The 19,265-nt window shown below is 41.0% G+C and overlaps 1 protein-coding gene across 1 annotated transcript in view; it reads right to left on the bottom strand.

The window, feature by feature from the left end:
• Positions 1-18,171, bottom strand: part of FLT1 (fms related receptor tyrosine kinase 1) — a 77,315-nt gene extending 59,144 nt beyond the window's left edge. Inside the window, exon 1 of the mRNA XM_073662478.1 lies at positions 17,830-18,171. Within this exon, the coding sequence (XP_073518579.1) occupies positions 17,830-17,890 (61 nt within the window). The 5' untranslated portion in view covers positions 17,891-18,171. The remainder of the gene's footprint in view (positions 1-17,829) is intronic.
• Positions 18,172-19,265: the final 1,094 nt, after the last annotated feature.

The following is a 19,265-nucleotide window of genomic DNA, read 5'->3' on the forward strand; positions in this document are numbered from 1 at the left end:
ATTTCCAAAAAATTTTGTAAGTGGAATTTAAAAAAAAAAAAAAAAAGAATGTTTTCCTACATGTTTAAGACTGAATCTCAGTTCTTACATGAGTAAGAAACTGAGATTCAGTCCAACACATGTAGGAAAAGCGCTCACATTTTTTTTTTTTTTTTAGTACTGGGAATATTCTGTTTTTATTCCACTAATAAAACTTTTTGGATTTTTTTAATAAAAAAATGGCTGGATATCCTTACCTTTTCCTATTGCTACCACTGAGCAGGAGTGGTTTTTCAACCAAGCTGAGGATTTTCTGGCTCATTCAACGTGGTTGAGCCACGGCCCCACTATCAGTATTTGATCAGTATTCGGTCAGTATTTTTTCTTGCGAGTGGGAGCCAAAACCAGGTGAGGAACAATCAGAGAAAAGGTATAATAGAAACAAGTCACCAATTCTACATTTATCACCCACTCCTGATTTTGGCTCCCACTCCTGAGAAAAAATACTGACTGAATACTGACAAAATACTGATAGTGGGGCCATGGCCTTATTGTGATAATCAGTCAACGTCCTAGAGGTTGGACATGCACCGATCAAACAAAACAAGCTTTCTTAATGGGGTTTTCCTTGACTTTAATATCAATGACCTATACTTACAACATGTCATTAATATTAAATTAGTGAAGGTCCAACTCTTGCTACCACTACAGATCACCTGATTGAAGGGGCCATGGCAGAAGTGGCATAGTGCCATACATTGTGGAGCTGCCATGAATGATAGTGCAAGATCTCTCCTAGATGCAGTACCACTCACTACCACTAGGGCGCTGTGTCACTTCCAATATGCAATGGCTCCTTAACTCAGCTGATCAGTTGGGGTGCCAAGAGTCAACTCCCAATTATCAGATATGGATGACCTATCCTAAGGCGAAGTAAGCTGTGTTAAGGTTCACTCACACTAGCGTATAACACAGCCGAGTGCTTTCCAATGTTTGGTCAGATAGTACCCAGCTCAATGTTATACTATGGGGCAGTTCAGATCAGTGATTTTCTGATGCCGAAAACAATCGCAGCACAATCGGAACACGGTCTGATCATACCACATCTCTTGGGCAGGGGAGGAAGCAAAAGAGTATAAAGAAATTACAGCATGGGATCACAGCTGATTCTTTCTGTGAGATAAAACATTTCCCTGCTTGTTTTTAAACAATGTTTTACTTCAAAGAAAGAATCAGCTGCAACCCTGTCCTGTAATGTCTGTATACTCTTTTGCGTTCTCCCCTGCCCAGGAGATGTGGTATGATCAGACCATGTTCCTGTACGGTCAGACACAGCCATTACACAGTACACAGCAGGGACACATTTATAAGATTATCTCAGCACAGGAACATTTTATTTAAACACATCCAATTGTGGAAGTTATTATCATTCCAAGATCTATTGATTAAAATGAACTTTTATTCGTGGGAAAAACCCTTTAAGGAAGACGCCGGCACTGTTTTTCATGAAGCGTCTTTTTTGGTGTCTCCTTGGTTGTTTCTTGCGAAGGCAGAGTTTTTTTATACTTGCATGTATAAAATAGCAGAAAACGCCTACAAAATGGTCAGGTCATTTCTGTCAACCACTTTGCGGCTTTGCAAACGTGAACTGGTCAATAGAAGATGAAATGACTGAACATACGCATAGCAAGGACAAGGTCTGCAAGGCGTTTGTATGTTCTCCCCATGTTTGCTAGGGTTTCCTCCGGGTTCTCCGGTTTTTCCTCCCACACTCCAAAGACATACTGATAGGGAATGTAGATTGTGAGCCCCAATGGGGACAGTGCCGATAATGTCTGTAAATTTTCTGAATTGTAAAGCGCTGCTGAACATGTTAGCGCAATATACAGCACAGACCAAAAGTTTGGACACACCTTCTCATTTAAAGATTTTTCTGTATTTTCATGACTATGAAAATTGTACATTCACACTGAAGGCATCAAAACTATGAATTAACACATGTGGAATTATATACTTAACAAAAAAGTGTGAAACAGCTGAAAATATGTCTTATATTCTAGGTTCTTCAAAGTAGCCACCATTTGCTTTGATGACCGCTTTGCACACTCTTGCCATTCTCTTGATGAGCTTCAAGAGGTAGTCACCGGAAAAGGTTTTCACTTCACAGGTGTGCCCTGTCAGGTTTAATAAGTGGGATTTCTTGCCTTATAAATGGGGTTGGGACCATCAGTTGTGTTGTGCAGAAGTCTGGTGGATACACAGCTGATAGTCCTACTGAATAGACTGTTCTATTATGGCAAGAAAAAAGCAGCTAAGTAAAGAAAAACAAGTGGCCATCATTACTTTAAGAAATGAAGGTCAGTCAGTGCGAAAAATTGGGAAAACTTTGAGTGTCCCCAAGTGCAGTTGCAAAAACCATCAAGCGCTACAAAGAAACTGGCTCACATGAGGACCGCCCCAGGAAAGGAAGACCAAGAGTCACCTCTGCTTCTGAGGATAAGTTTATCCGAGTCACCAGCCTCAGAAATCGCAGGTTAACAGTAGCTCAGATTAGAGACCAGGTCAATGCCACCCAGAGTTCTAGCAGCAGACACATCCCTTCAACAACTGTTAAAGGGAGACTTTGTGCAGCAGGCCTTCTTGGTAAAATAGCTGATAGGAAACCACTGCTAAGGACAGGCAACAAGCAGAAGAGACTTGTTTGGGCTAAAGAACACAAGGAATGGACATTAGACCAGTGGAAATCTGTGCTTTGGTCTGATGAGTCCAAATTTGAGATCTTTGGTTCCAACCACCGTGTCTTTGTGCGATGCAGAAAAGGTGAACGGATGGACTCTACATGCCTGGTTCCCACCGTAAAGCATGGAGGAGGAGGTGTGATGGTGTGGGGGTGCTTTGCTGGTGACACTGTTGAGGATTTATTCAAAATTGAAGGCATACTGAACCAGCATGGCTACCACAGCATCTTGCAGCGGCATGCTATTCCATCCGGTTTGCATTTAGTTGGACCATCATTTATTTTTCAACAGGACAATGACCCCAAACACACCTCCAGGCTGTGTAAGGGCTATTTGACCAAGAAGGAGAGTGATGGGGTGCTACGCCAGATGACCTGGCCTCCACAGTCACCAGACCTGAACCCAATCGAGATGGTTTGGGGTGAGCTGGACCGCAGAGTGAAGGCAAAAGGACCAACAAGTGCTAAGCATCTCTGGGAACTCCTTCAAGATTGTTGGAAGACCATTTCCGGTGACTACCTCTTGAAGCTCATCAAGAGAATGCCAAGAGTGTGCAAAGCAGTCATCAAAGCAAAATGTGGCTAGTTTGAAGAACTTAGAATATAAGACATATTTTCAGTTGTCTCATATTTTTTTGTTAAGTATATAATTCCACATGAGTTAATTCATAGTTTTGATGCCCTCAGTGTGAATGTACAATTTTCATAGTCATGAAAATACAGAAAAATCTTTAAATGAGAAGGTGTGTCCAAACTTTTGGTCTGTACTGTAAGTAAAAAGATTTTTATTATTATTACAGCAAGTTGCTTTTACATTTAAAGGGAATATGCTCATTCTTCTTAATGTTTCTTTCGCGCTTTTGCAGGAGAGTTACGTCAGAAAAATACGTTGTGTGCACAAACTCCGATAAGAGCATGAGAAAGTGTTCTGGAATCTGTTTACTGCTGATAAAGTCTTATAATTAATTACATGCAGGACTAACACTGAGGATCTCACAAATAGCAGAGGAAGTTTAATTACAAGAGCAAAGAATTAGCTCATCTCACAACCGTGTAAATGATCCACGCTAAGCTAACCCGGGTCGAAGATCAAACTCTACAGGAAGAAGATGATTTCTCCCTACAAGAGCAGAAAGCTCTAATTGCTTGTTTACACATTTCCAAAATATTTAAAGGGGTTGTCTGACCTTGGAATACAAGCCTGCAGTCACTCTTTGTGAAATTTAGGAATCCTCACAGCTTTTGCACTGTGCACTGTGAGGATTCGCTGGCACCAGCAGTGGACAGTCAGATGACCACAAGTATGCGATTTGCATACCTCCGGCCACATTCCAACTAGACCTGTCTGGCCTCGTTCAAGACACTTGCATTGAGCAAGGACGCGCACGTCTAGTCGGCACTTGACCACATGTATGCAATTTGCTCCTGCCATTGACACAGGAAAATACACAGGAACAAGTCAAGCTGTGCCCATGTAAAACTGTTTGCATGTCACACTGTGCCCATGTAAAACTGTGTGCATGTCAAGCTGTGCACATGTAATATTGTGTGCATATCAAGCTGTGCGCACGTAAAAGTGGGTGCATGTCAAGCTGTGTGCATGTAAAAGTGTGTGCATGTCAAGCTAAGCCCATGTAAAACTGTGCATATCAAGCTGTGCGCATGTAAAAATGTGTGCATGTCAAACTGTGCGCATGTAAAGCTGTGCATGTCAAAAACGGTGCGCATATAAAGTTGTGCTCAAGTAAAACTGCCCATACACTGTATGTAGCAGTCACTTGACAGCTATTCCTCCTTATCTCCCGCCTACATGTTAGAATGCATGTGGTCTTAATGGGAAGACGGAAAGGTGACATAGTGAGAATCCATCAGTGACCTCAATCTGAAAACCCAGGGATTGCTTGCATCTGTCCTGGCTCCTCTCAGCTGATTTATGACCACAAACCATATCTAAGTTGAATATGTAAGGAAACAAAAGAGCTTGCAAAAATAAAAGATTGCAAAATTTTTTATGAAACCTAATTGCAAAAATGATTTTTAGCCCCAAATACATACAATTAAGAAAAAAATAAGTCACCTGAGCTGTAAAATCCTTTAATGCGAAATATTAAACAAAAGGAGAACAAAGGGATTGGGCGATGAAATTCAGCATGCCCAATCCTTTTCTCCCCTAACATCATCTGTCGGGGAAGAGTTGGGAGATAGTTGGATAACTGTTCTCTAAAGTGTTTGGAGCCTTAATGCAGTTTAATGTCACTAGAAATAAAACTAAATTTATTAAGTAACATAAAGACTAGTGTTCCCACGGCTGCCATATAATTGCAGGGACACTAAAACGCCAATGTTTCAGTATAGAGAGTAGGAAGAATGACAAATACAGGAAGAAGGCAGGAACTCTAGTGCCACCTACTGGAAGTAGCAATCCTAAAAGTTGATATTAACCCTTCCCTTTGTCTGCAAATTGAGTTTTTGGTTTGGCTTCTTTATCATAAAGGGGTTCAACTTTGGGGACAGTTTTTTTCAGTATTTAAATGCATTAATTTAGGGATAAAAATAATTTTTGCAATTGGGTTTCATTAAAAATTTTGCACCATTTGCCTCCTGTAGCCTCCACCAGCAGCCATTTTATGGACTGGAGATCTGTGCAGTCTGTGAGGAAAGCTGCACTAACAAGAGCAGGAGGAGAACCTGTCATACTTGTATAATAGTCAGTGTCACAAATCATGTCCTCTACACATCTGATAAAATAAAGATAATGTGGCCGATCCCGTTCACTCATTCTGCAGCCAGCAATAGACAGTGTAATAGAGCGGCTATAGGAGGCAAACGGTGCAAAAGTTTTAATGAAACCCAATTGCAAAAATGATTTGTAGCCCCAATCGCTAGCATTTAAGTGAGACAAAAAATTGGTTACAGAGGTGGACAACCACTTTGTCACGTTGCAAAGCCCCTTGAAGGGTTAGTATCAATTTTTAGGATTGCTACATCCAATAGGTGGCACTAGAGTTCATGTTCTCTTCCTGTCTGCAAAGGTTATTTGCATATTCAAATTCCCAGGGAGCACTGCATGGCCTATAAGCCTTGGTGCGCAAACTTGGCGCTCTGCTCAAGGCGAAACTTTGAAAGATGATCATTCATATTCAATGGCTGTCAGCTGAATGCTCGATCTGAGCCTTCAGCCTTGTGTGCTCAATGGGGAGAGTGGAAAAAGCCGGACAAATTTGGCATCTTATCTCTCGAAGAACTAAACTGTTAGGTATTTAATTTTGACCCAACCAGCCCTTATCTCCCCCAATATCATTTGATATGTGAAAGTTGGGAGGCCTCCATACAAACAAGGCTGTCTGCCGATCCCATCAATATCAGCAACTTTGGCTAATTTTATTCTAATGTATATGGGGGTCTTGAAGTACCATCCTAGCACCACTTAGACTGAAAGATAATCATGAATAAGCGTTCTTAGGATCGGTGATAATAACAATGATCGGTAAGGTTCTGACCACTGGGAGAATGTAGGGCAGTGAGCATGTACAACCTTCATTCACCATGGGGCTACCAAGCTCTGCACTTGGCTTTTTCTCGCAAACCCTATAGACAAAGAATGGAGTCAGACATCTCACCTGCTGGATCATTTTGCAATTGGGATAAAATTGATGCGGGTCCTAGCACTGGGATTCCCACCGATCAGCAAGCTATGACCTGTTGTGGCAACAGGTGATAACTCATTTTCAATGGACAACCCCCAACAGCTCAGAGAAGGATCCTTTGATTCATTCATGTATCTGTCTGGTCTTGTAGGTTCTGGCTACTAGTTGACTTTGTTACAAACTGACACGGTGATCGTTACCAGCTGAAGCTCCTTTATGAAGGAGAATATCCCCGGAAGCATACACCATCTCTGCAGGGTTCTTTGTAACGCTCTTCTACAAGTATCACTGCATATATCACAGTATCCTAAACAATTAATTACATGGCAATCTCCTTGCTCATTCTGCAGATTGATGACCATCTTACTCACTAGCTCATCTCTCACCGCCATGCCACAGCCAAGATAAAGTAGAAATGGGGCACTTTTAGTGTAATGTGTTCCACAACTTACACCCCCTGGTCCTTCTATTAACAGATCCCTTGGTTGTCATTACAGTAAGATTATTATTGCACGCGTTCATAAGTAGTGAACACATTTGGGCTACACTTTCATGGAAAATCACTCCGTATCTTACACCTAATAAAAAGCCCCAAATGTGCCATAAGCATTATACCAAATAATGGATCCATAAAAACTAATGCTGAGAAGTCAATGGGGTGAGGACATTTCTTCACAGTCCTAATGTTACAAAGACATTTTTTTCTGTTAGGCCACGGCCCCACTATCAGTATTCGGTCAGTATTTTTTCTCAGAAGTGGGAGCCAAAACCAGGTGAGGAACAATCAGAGAAAAGGTATAATAGAAACAAGTCACAAATTCTGCATTTATCACCCACTCCTGGTTTTGGCTCCCACTCCTGAGAAAAAATACTGACCGAATACTGACCAAATACTGATAGTGGGGCAGTGGCCTTAGTCTCAATTACACCTTCTCAAACAAGCTTGTCAGTGACGGAATATGAGCAAATCATGTAACAGAAGATATCAATAAATATATACAATCAATGTAATAGTAGAAAACTGTCCCTCAGACAGAATAAGTCATTGTAACCCAGCAAACAACCAATGAACTCATGGTGAATGTAATAAATGACACCAAATACAAAAAAATTTCATTACACGAAAACTTCAAAACAACTGCAAATGCTGGGAGATATTGATGGTCCAAATAATACAACAGTTGTGGTCAGATCCTTAGGAAGGATCATTATCTCCATGTCCACCTTTAAGTCGATTTCACGCACCTGACTTTAACAGTTCACATACGGACTACAAAATTATTATTATTCCAAGATCTATTGATTAAAATGAACTTTTGTTCGTGGGAAAACCCCTTTAAGTAATGATGAAAGCAGGATTCCCCATATTACATATAAAAATAACTGAATATCATAATACATTTTACTAATGTAATGTGTTACTCAAGTCACCTTTTTGTGACCGTAATCAAGACAATCAAGTTTTTACTGTATACATTGTATGATCTCAAACCATAAGGTGTCATCCAGCAAACAAAAGTCCTCACCTATCCAAAGTACAGAAAACCAGGGGTGCAACGATTGCATTCACAAAGCTCGTTACCGCAACGGCGCCTGTGCGTCCTTGTATTGAGGCGCAGGAGACCATCCAGGTCAGTGTGCAGCAATATATGCTGCCGGCCAATAAGAGGCGTGCACGTGACCAGGGGCGCATGGCAGTGACATCATGCGCTGCCCGTCTCTTGCACGCTGAAGTCAGCTGCTGGCTATAGAAGAGGATACCGTGCAGCGGGGGAGCGGAGGGAAGGTGAGTATAATCTTTTTTTTGTTTTCTATACATTAAAGAACAGTGGCAGAATGGAAGACATATATACCAGGATGGGGCCCAGGATAAGGGACATATAATGAGACCCTTCAATGGCTCCCAATTTCCCAACGGATACAGGTTAAACTAATAACAAAAACCTACAAAGCCGTCCATAATCTATCTCTTCCGTATACTGTATCTCCAAACTAATATCGATATCTTCTCACACGTAATCTCCGGCCCTCCCAAGACCTCCTCCTCTCCTCCAAATTTGTAGGTTTCTCACCCAATTGCCTTCACTACTTCTCCCGAGTGGACCCCATCCTCTGAAATTCTGTGCCGCAACTCGTCCAATTGTCTCACACATTTGGATCCTTCAGACAAAACTTGAAAACTTCAAGAAATCTACAGCCTGCACTGACCCCACTGCCACCTCACCACCACCAGAGCTGCCACCACACCACCACCGGAGCTGCCACCTCACCACCACCAGAGCTGCCACCTCACCACCACCGGAGCTGCCACCTCACAGGGTATGTAAACGCTTTTCACATGTACAGCACTATGGAATCAATGACGTTCTAAAAATAATAATATTAATAAAAATAATAATATTTCCAGCTCTTCTAAAGCAAAATTCTTTGTAGTTTTCCTGTGAAAAGTCTGAATATTGGTCACATTAGCGGTTTGGAAATTCAACAGAACGTTGTTTAATGTATTGATAAAAGGGGTAGGTGGCCTCATTTCTGAAATGAATGCGTCATCTTCAGTGTCTTTGCAGTTTTGTAACATATATGCATTTAGTTCTGCTTTTAAATTTCCTATTTGACCACATTTCTTGGTATTGCCGCATCACACACTGTACTAGAATCACTCCTACGCTTACTTGCTGGATTTACAGCAATGTGCTGAAATCATCTTCAACCGCCCCCAAGTTTCCTAGTTCTGTAAGTAGGGGGAAAATTTGCAGAAAACATCGATAACATCACCCACACTTGTTATGTTCCTGCAAATTTCCCAGTCATTTCAAGTAGTTACTGAGATGCAGGTAATAATGCAGATATTGCACTGTCACTTATAAAGCCCCCCATACACATTACACTAATCCCATCGACAATCTAATATGTATAGGAGCCCCGGACTGATGATTATCAGGGGGGTTAAAGGTAGTCCGTCACCCCCAAATGTAAGCATTGTCAATCAGAAGGGAGGGAAGGCCCCCAACATGCAAAAGAGGAGGCGTAACGATGCACCAAACTCTTGGCCATGACAAGGGTGCACAATAGCCCCTTCATTTGCATAATTATTCATGTTTTTTTTTCAGGTTCCCAATAACAGGTACAGAGCTAGAATGGTTGTTATAGGGGCTAAGTCCCTTATAACATTGTAAATATCATTTTTGGAATTAGGTTTCATTAAAATTTTCACATGGTTTGCCTTCTATAGCCTCTGTGTTGCATCGTCTATTACTGGCTGCATAATGAGTTAACAGAGACTCCGTCAGTGTGCTTCTCTCTTCTGAATTCGGCTTGACTGATTTTTGACCACATGAAAGTTGAGCTGAGCTTTGTAGTCATAAATCAGCTGAGAGAAGCTCAGAAAAAAGAAAGAAAGAGTTATACACTCACTGTCAGAACGAACTCACTGATGGATTCTTAGTTAACTCATTCTGCAGCCAGCAGTAGGCAATGCAACACAGACTATAAAAGTCAAACTGTGCAAAATTTTTAAGGAAACCTAATTTAGCCAAAAATACATGCATTCAAGCATAAAAAAATGCTTTCTTAGTTGTTCATATCCTTTAAAAGTACAAAAGTACTGAAGGTGAATATAAATTAAACGTTTTTCTATGGCTTAACGCTTGTGCTGAAAACATAACATTTCATGTCAAGTCAGAAATAAAGACACCATAGACACAACTAGGGTATCTGAATGGTGGTCTATGGCTATGGAGAGGGGGGCTTCAGTGCAGTTGTCTCAATCCATTTTTGCCTGGATGGTGTGAATCTGTGCACACAGGGACTGAAAATTTAGCACTAGTGAGAGGAAAGCCATGTCTGTATAGGGAGCCAACTTTGATTGGACCTAAGTTTTCACAAAATGTGAAATGAATATCGGAAATGAGAGTCTTAAAGGGCTTGTCACTCTATGTGATTCCAGATTTGTGAATCCGCACAGCCCCTCTAGTGCCGGTGCTGAGAGAGGATGGAAATGTGACCACAAATATTCAATTTCCACCCATGCAGTCACATGCCGACTAGACGTGTGCGACCTCGCTCAATACAAGTGACACGTCTAGTCGGAATGTGGCCACATTCGTCATGCAGTGTAAACTTGCCCAGTGGTCGAACGTTGAGTAGTAATTCGATGTTTGCTGTTGATTATGCATCTTTTATGCTTACATAAAAATGATCTCTTGTTGTCAGCACATCTCAGGTTAACAGGTCTCTGCCTGTCTATTGTAATGGGGAACTGTATGATGGGGAAAAGGGGTGTAGAGAAATAACTGCATTTACGGAAAAACTGACAATTACTGTAACATCTAAGTTAATTGATCAACAACCAAGGTGCTATAATGGCTACTGGCACTTGTTACAACCAACATCTTCCTATGTAGAAGGACCTGCACTGCCATGGTTAATAATGTAATATGTTCACTGGATGATGAGGTGTAAAGAACTTTTCTGGATGCCCAAACAACATTAGAACAGCCAAAATAATACAGTAAAGTGACCGTTAGATGGATGTTATGGCATGTGATGGAGCACTTCTCTTCTTTATTTTATTACTCAAACACAAAAAAGTATCCTGGACTCAAAATGTCAAACTTCACTAACACAATAAAGTTCATGCAATAATGCCAGATTCAGACAAGACAAGGCAGTCTGTAGATGCAGCAAATTTACCACTGGTGCAAACTGTGCAATGGATTTGGAACATCTTCTAGACTTTAGATATCTTTTTTGTACTTATACAATTATTACTTTAACTTCAGACCATTAATTCATGCAAGAAAGTGATGAGTGTCACGCGCGCTGTTACTTGGTATTTCCACTAGACGCATTCTTCTTTGGGGTAATAATTGGTAGCCTCATAGATTTGCCACTTGCATGGAGCAATCCCTAAGTAATTTTGTCTACTTGGACAACTGAATGCCAGAAGCTAAAAAAACTACTCAAAAAGTTGTAATCCTGCCTGAAAAAGGAGCCTCTGTGCTCCGAAAGCTTGCAAATATATATTCTTTTCTGGTTAGCCAATAAAGGTATCACTCCGAGAATACTTTTGTCATCTTTGGGCATAAAAGTATTTACATTGACACATTGAAAAGTCTTTTACTTGAATCAAATAACACGAAAATAGTTAAACGTTCAACACAAACAAGAAACAAGAAAGTTTTGAAATGTAGTTTCCACTAAGTGATAAGAAGTTTGATTTCCAGCTTCTCCTTTACCAAGGAAGGTGAGTTCCAGATACTACATAAAAGTATGAAGTGCTAGAGGAAATCAAAGGGGAAACACACAGGGGACAAAGAGCAATGCACTCAGGTAAGAGGAAGGAGATGGGCTATTTCTAGGTAGGGGACTGGGAAGAACACAGCTAAGGATATGGGAAAGTCATTTCCTTTTGATATCAGGAAAAAGCCTATTTAAGGTAATTAGGAAAAATAGGGATGTCCACTTACGTAGAAGAGACAGGAACAGAGGAGAAGTAGGGACAGACTGTGACATGAGAGAGCTGGGGTATAATGACAGGAATCGGAGGTGCGGCTGGATGGAGAAGCTTTCCATGACTCATTGGTGGAAACCTAAGCAAAAGTGGTCAACTGCAAAAATATGAGGTTATGTTGTGGTTTGCCCATGTCTGTTTTGTCTGGTGGATATACTCTCTAGAAGACTGGATCGCATGTCACCAACAATGTATTTTTTGACTTTTTAGATACAAATGTTTCACACAAACTAATAGGAAATTTCAACAAATACAGGGACCTAGTGTAAAGGACTGGAGCAGATGTACTGGGGGCCAGGAGGGCTGCAAATATGCATTTCTGCCTTGATCAGGGTCTTTTTATGCAAATCTACAGCAATAAACTGAAAAGCAAGGAAATAAATAACAGTAGAGATATAAACATATTGTTCATAGAGTAACAAATGATCATAAATAATGCAACAATAATGCATAATGCTCTGATACAGATCTGCCTTTTTTAATGGGTAGGATATAATGAGGCACCATATGATAGCATATGGGTGTCTATGGGTCCATGCCATCTGCTTGGCCATATGCAAGGACCCAAAAGGATATATTCGCTTACAGCTTTTCCTTCAGTCTAAATCTAAAAATTCAGCTGTGAATCCAAATCAGTCCAAAATGTTAGACTTATAGAAGTCCAAGACGTGAGATATAGATATGGGACCCTTTATTTGCTTCTGTCTTCTCAACTTCACACCCATTGTGTTTGAGATATGCATACATGTCAGGTTTGCGATAAAAGCTGTGGAGGGAAAAAGCACAGAAAATAGGGTGACCCTATTAGAGGAGGATAAATAAAATGTATAGAATTGGTGGTGATCACCTAGGGGGTTTGAGTAGTGACCCCTGGTTAAAATATATCAGAATTTTGAGCTGTAGACATGTGTCATTTATAATCAGAATGATGTATTATGGTTTTCCAATGTGTCTGTAAAAAATATTGTCTGCCCGTGATTTTTTGATGAGCTGTCCAGAAAAAATAAAAAGTCAAGTTGGTATCACTGTCAGAGCCTTCCATTGAAGAAATCTGTTGGGCATACTCCCAGTTTATATGTATGGTAGGAGGCTCAGACATGATGTGAACAGAGTCCTAGATCAGTGGTGTCTAACCTATGGGGCTCCAGCTCTTTTCTTCAGCTGTTGGGAGATGTATTTTGGAAACTACTGGATTGGAGACCACTACTTTGGAAAGCATACACTTAAAGAGGTTGTCCACTACTTTTACATTGGTGGCCTATCCTTAGGATAAGTCATCAATGTCTGATCGGCCGGGGTCAGACACTCAGCACCTCTGTTGATGAACTGCTATCGGTGCCGGTGGCAGCCACTGGCCGGAAGTACTCACTTGCTGAGCTTGGCTGTCTACTTGTAGTGGCCGAGGCTTGGTACTACACTTCCGCCTCCTATTCTAATCAATAGGAGGCAGATATGCAGAATCCCGTGGCAGCCACTACAAGCAGACGGCCAAGCTCGGCAAGTGAGTACTTCCGGCCGCCGGCACCGATAACAGCTGATCGACGGGGGTGCCGGGTGCGGGGTGTGTGACCCTGGATAATCCCAAGGATAGGTCATCAATGTAAAAATGTAACTTTAAATCAAAGTGTATATGCAACAGAGTTTAGTTTTGTTACATTCCTTTTAAGAAAACTGAAAAGTCAGAAAGTACATATTTGTCTATATTTACTTGGCACCTGTAACAAATAACCTACCACAGGGAGATGATCTAATAGACCAGGCGAAAAGGCACCTTACAGCTCACTGAACTCCATGAACTAATGCAATGGAATGAACCACAATGTTCCCTTTGACTGAGCAAACTGTAACCCATCCAAAGCCAGGAGACTCCAGCTAGGTAGAAAGCATGGTCTGTGCGCTGTATGGAGCCAGAAAAAGAGTTTTCACATGGTTATAAAATAAGCACATAGGTTACAATGAACTAAAAACACAACCGGGGCTGTTAGGAAGATTGGCTTGTAATGGAGTTATAACTGGAAACATCCCCTCGGCTTTGTGTCTGGCATTGTGCTGTGTGTACATGGACGCTGGCTGGGTAATTGTAGCGCACGCTTCGGAATAAACACATCCAGAATGGGACTTTTCCAGGGCTCATAAAGATTTGCATCCAGATAGCTCCAACACTTTGGGTACATTGTTTCTATCATATTTTGGCACAGTAAGCCGAGGTCTTCAATGGAAACGTAAACAGACTAATCTATACCGATACACTCGACTTCCTCTAAATCAAAGCTGCTTATCTGGTCAAGCAGACAGTAACTTTAAGATGGATGTAATAAGGAGTTCTCTCGTCAGGACACGGCATTGTTCGATGACAATATGCATTCCTGGAAAAAAGGAACTGGAGGATATTTCACTCTAAATTCAGTCTGCTTCCCTAGCCCTATAGGTAAATAACTCAGCCAAGGCAGAATCCCTGAATTACGCTGAACCTGGGCTGCATCTCACACTAGACCTCCTAAACCTAGAAACAGCCTAAGGTATAGTGAGACCAGATTATAGCATAGAGGTTTCCCAAAATGTAAAAAAAATCTTTTTGTTTGCTTTTCTGATAATTAATTAAAATCATTATTACTTATATGGCACCATTAATTCCAAAGCGTTTTGCAAACATCATCACTGTCCAAATTGGGGCTCACAATCTACATTCTCTATCAGTATGTCTTTGGAGTCTGGGAGGAAGCCAGAGAACCCGGAGGAAACCCACGTGAATGGTAGGATTTGTTCCCTAGAGCTGCAAAGCAACAGTAACCACTGAGCCACCTTGACCCCATAAGGATGGTCTCCATCCTTAGGCTCTCCAAGCATGATAGCAGTAGTAGTATCGGAATAGTTGAAGAGCCACATGTTAAAGACAACTTATGCTGTCGGATTCCCTCTTTAGTTTTGGATTGTTTTGTGTTTGGCATCTAGATATCACTATGTTGTAATGTAATAGGACTTGATTTTTTTTGGAGCTATATAGGGTACAAGACAAGGTATACAGTAAAATTATCAGCTGTATAAAGCATGGTGGGATAACATAACCATCAACAAGAATAATGATAATAACACTCATAGTCATCATCACAACCATCATCTTCATCACAATGTACACAGTTTAATGATGAACATCAAATTGTAGACCCTCCACAATCTCAGGATAACGACAAAATAAACTGATATCAGTATTGAAAGTAGAATCGACGCCTTCGAAATGTGGAGCTGGAGAAGGATCAATACCACGGATGGGTCAAGAAGAATAAACAAATCAATTTTGGAACAAATCAAGCCAGACATGTCACTCAAAGCAAGGATCACCAAGCTACGACTTGCTATTTTGGACACATCATGGTCAAAATAATAGAAGGAACAAGACGAAGAGGAAGACCAGCAACCCGATGGCTTGATACAGTCAAGATAACAGCAAAGAAGACCCTGGTGGACCTATCTAGGCTTGCACAAGATCGATCTTCCTACTGATCGTTCATCCATCAAGTAGCCATGGCTCGAGATCGAGCCGAAGGCTGTTATAAAGAAAAAAATAAATCAGTATTGAGCACTAGAAATATCGAAGAGCAGCACTGGAGTCTGCTCAAGTGTGACAGACCAGAATCAACATCTGTGTCCCACAGAAATGTACCCAGAAGATTCTCCAATATGTGGCATAATGCAACATTGGCCCAAAATCAAGCTCTCATTGGAGTCTCAGACATCTCGTTCTTGAGTTTAGAGATGTTCTAGAAAACTATTAAGAGTAGATGATCTGTCCCTTTCAAACTAAAGTCTTGAATTTCTGCAATCTATGATATAATTAATGTATTAAATAATTTCACAGTGTCTCCATCAATTTTAAAATGATCTTACGTATTTATTGCCTTGCAGAAGGCTTTTTGTTGAGATAATTATTTCTGTTTCTCCTGTCCTTATCAGAGCACTGTGCAGGATGTCTATTTTGCCTTTTGGTCCTAGGATCAGTTGTGGTCTTCTGTAAGATGTCTACTCCCATGTTCTTCATTCCAGAAGCTCTGACACTTTCCCAATGCATCTTACTGGCTTGTACTGGTTTCTGCTACTGTGGAAAATGCCTAATTTACCAAATATTGTGGCTTTCTGGTAATCTAATAGTACTTGATAGCACAACCTCTAAAATGGTCAGAAATGATGAATTTGACTAGAAGGCCAGTATGGCTTTACTACAGACAGCAGAATAATAACTTTAGTAGAATAGATAATGTCTTTATTTAGTTGATGCTGTTCCATTTGTAGGAGATGATACAATATGCAGAAGTTTACAAATAAGTCTGGTCCTCCCATACCTGTGATATATTCTCCACTCAAAATGATTTTCTTTTCTTTTACCGAGATTAGTCTATTGTCCTCACCTTTAAATATTCAATATTTTTAACAATCGAATAGCAAAAAACATCAATCATTGGTGATAAACTGATCCATTGTGATCGATCACAGCAATACATCTCAAGGAATAAAATAAAAAGGCAATGCCCAAAAGACTTCTTCAGCCATAAAGTAAAATAACCCTGAACACTTGATTTTATGGGATAGACATTGATCTTTACGCAGTTTCAAAAATGTATTATAGATCCAGAGTGTAACGGGAGCGAGTCGCACAGTGCACTGAGGTTATGCAGTTCTGGGTACCTCATGAGTCACAAGTAAAAACTGCCACCAAGTTTAGGATGAATGTAACTCATGACAGAAATATGCTTTACTCTCCTCCACATATCATCATAGCCCCAAATCATAGTATGTATCCAGAATCAGACTATTCAATAAACACAGCTTCATACTAGATCCTGCACCCAGAATCAGACTATAGCATAGCAAATCTAGAATGATATACTATAATATATACACTATAATACCTTAAAGTGTAACCTAGCATCATACTACATAACATATCCAGAATCATACTGTATTCTTCATCCAGAAACCTACTATGTAATGTTTCCAGAAACATCCTATATAATACATAAAGAATCTTACTATGTAATGTATCCAGAATCATCCTATAAAATATATAAAAAATCTTACTATGTAATGTATCCAGAACCATCCTATATAATATATAAAGAATCTTACTATGTAATGTATCCAGAATCATCCTATATAATATATAAAGATTCTTACTATGTAATGTATCCAGAATCATACTACAGTATGTATCCAGAATATTACCCTGTATTATATCCTTGTACAGTAACCTAGAATCATTCTATATAATATATCCAGAATCATATATACAATATAAAATCATGCTAGGTAATGTATCCATAGTCATGCTATATAATGTACCCAGAATTATACTATGTGGTATATTCAGAATAATACTGCATAATAGATTCTGTATAACACCCTGGAAAATATCCAATCATACCATTTAATGTATCCAGAATGAGACTATGTAATATATTCTGAATCAGCCTACTTAATATATCAGATATAACATCCTGTAATATATCAAAAATCATATCATGTATCCAGAATCATACAAAGTCAAGTATCCAGAAACATCCTATATATAACATTTCCAGAATGGTACCCTGTAACTTATCTAGAATCATAGCTTTGAATTATCCAAACTTTTTCTAGTAACTCATCATCTCTCAATCCAAGTTTAGTTATCAAATGGCCCATTTTATGGCACTGCAAAGCACAAATAGGCATTACTACCCATAAGATTACATCTTTCTTGATATCTTACAGCAGGACATGCTTTACCTAGAAGTTCATCATCTGTCAAAGGTTGTCCAAAACAAAAGTCTTTAAAGTATAAGAAAAAAATATATATATATACAAGTGTTAAATCGGGCTCATCTTCCTCCCCACCATGTCCTGACAGATGTCCTCTTATACTTTGGATTCATTAATGGACCTGTCAGCTTAATAGCCCAAATGTAGAGGAATGCACCTACCTGTCAGCATCAGGCATCCAAACACCAAGCACAGCATTGCCACAGTGACACAGCTTAACATCTCTGTCCTAGATCCCACAGACTGCAATGCTAATGGCAATGATGAAGCCAAGGATGAGCCTCCAGTAAGAAGTGTCCTCCCTGGTCCCCAGACTGGGAGTGCTGAAAGTTTATCCTGCACAAGAGCTATCCAGCAAGTGTGAGAGCTCCTCTCTCCTCAGCAGCTTCCTGCAAAGTGACTTGTGCACAGCAGTGTGTCCTGAGCTGCAGAGTGGGAAGGAATATCCTGAAGGACAAAGTGCTGGAACCCCAGGGAGATATCCATTCATTATGTGCAGCCAAATTCTCACACCCCTGATATAACCTCTTCTAACTGATGGCATCTGCAACCACTCCCTGCCCATGACATCACTGAGCCCTGGTATAAAGGCAGCTGGCCCCACCACATGCAGGCAGTAACTGGTCACAGCTGCAGGGGCCACAGCTCCCAGTCACTTCTGCATTATACAGTCATGATCCACAGCCATGATCCAGCTGGAGCAGCATTGTTTCATTTACACTTGATTAGGGTCATAAGCACAAAACAGACTATGCAAGAAGTTTGGAGTCCCCTGCAAGCACTGAGCGCTTATACAATGCCCCCCTACCCCACAGTCTGCTGTTAGTATAGGATCCGCTCACTACAAGAGAACACATTATTTATCTTCTAATAGATATTAGTTTGTATTTCATCTAAACTACAATGTTTCTATGGTCGGTGATACCATAAACCAAACATTACGTTTCTATAGTTCTGTGTATATTATATAGATGTGACGCGCCCCCTGGGCCATGTTGTTAGGGATACCCGGAGCCGGATCAGATGGGGGTTGTAGTCTCCGAGTGGCTGTGACCCGGTCCGTGCCCAGGGTGTCAAACTCAGTGTGCGGCAGTCCTTGCAGATGTTCTTAGTGTCGACTACGCCACCCGTTGATTTGCGGTCAAAAGGCCGCCGCTGCAGGATGGTCCGCTGAGGCTGGTGGTGTGTGTGCAGCTGTGGTAGTATAACCCCCAACGGGAGGGGTATAGCCTCAGGGGGTCAGACGTGGAGGATGGTGGTTGTGAAGGTGCAGCAAGGAGACTCAGAGGCATGAAATGCAGTTTCAGGGTTTTTACTCACTGGTGTTGCTCGGGTCACTCTGTACAGCAGTGACCACCCAAGCCGTGCTGCGTCCACCAGGTGCGGGACTCGGTCAACTCCCGGGCAATTCCTGAGTATGGTCCTGAGCTCCCTTCTTCTCTCTCTCTCTGGCCGTTCTCACCAGGGATCCACCTATGTCCGGCTCCCTCGGGTCTCTTGGTGGTTGAACCTTCTCTGGCTTCCCTGACCCTATGCTCGGTGTGCCATTCTGGTGGATTTGGTGAGGGTCGTGGCAAATCTTGCCCACGACCTCCGG

Source organism: Phyllobates terribilis, unplaced genomic scaffold (assembly GCF_046119375.1).
Source record: "Phyllobates terribilis strain yellow unplaced genomic scaffold, ASM4611937v1 Scaffold_2__4_contigs__length_985480577, whole genome shotgun sequence".
Classification (NCBI taxonomy): domain Eukaryota; kingdom Metazoa; phylum Chordata; class Amphibia; order Anura; family Dendrobatidae; genus Phyllobates; species Phyllobates terribilis.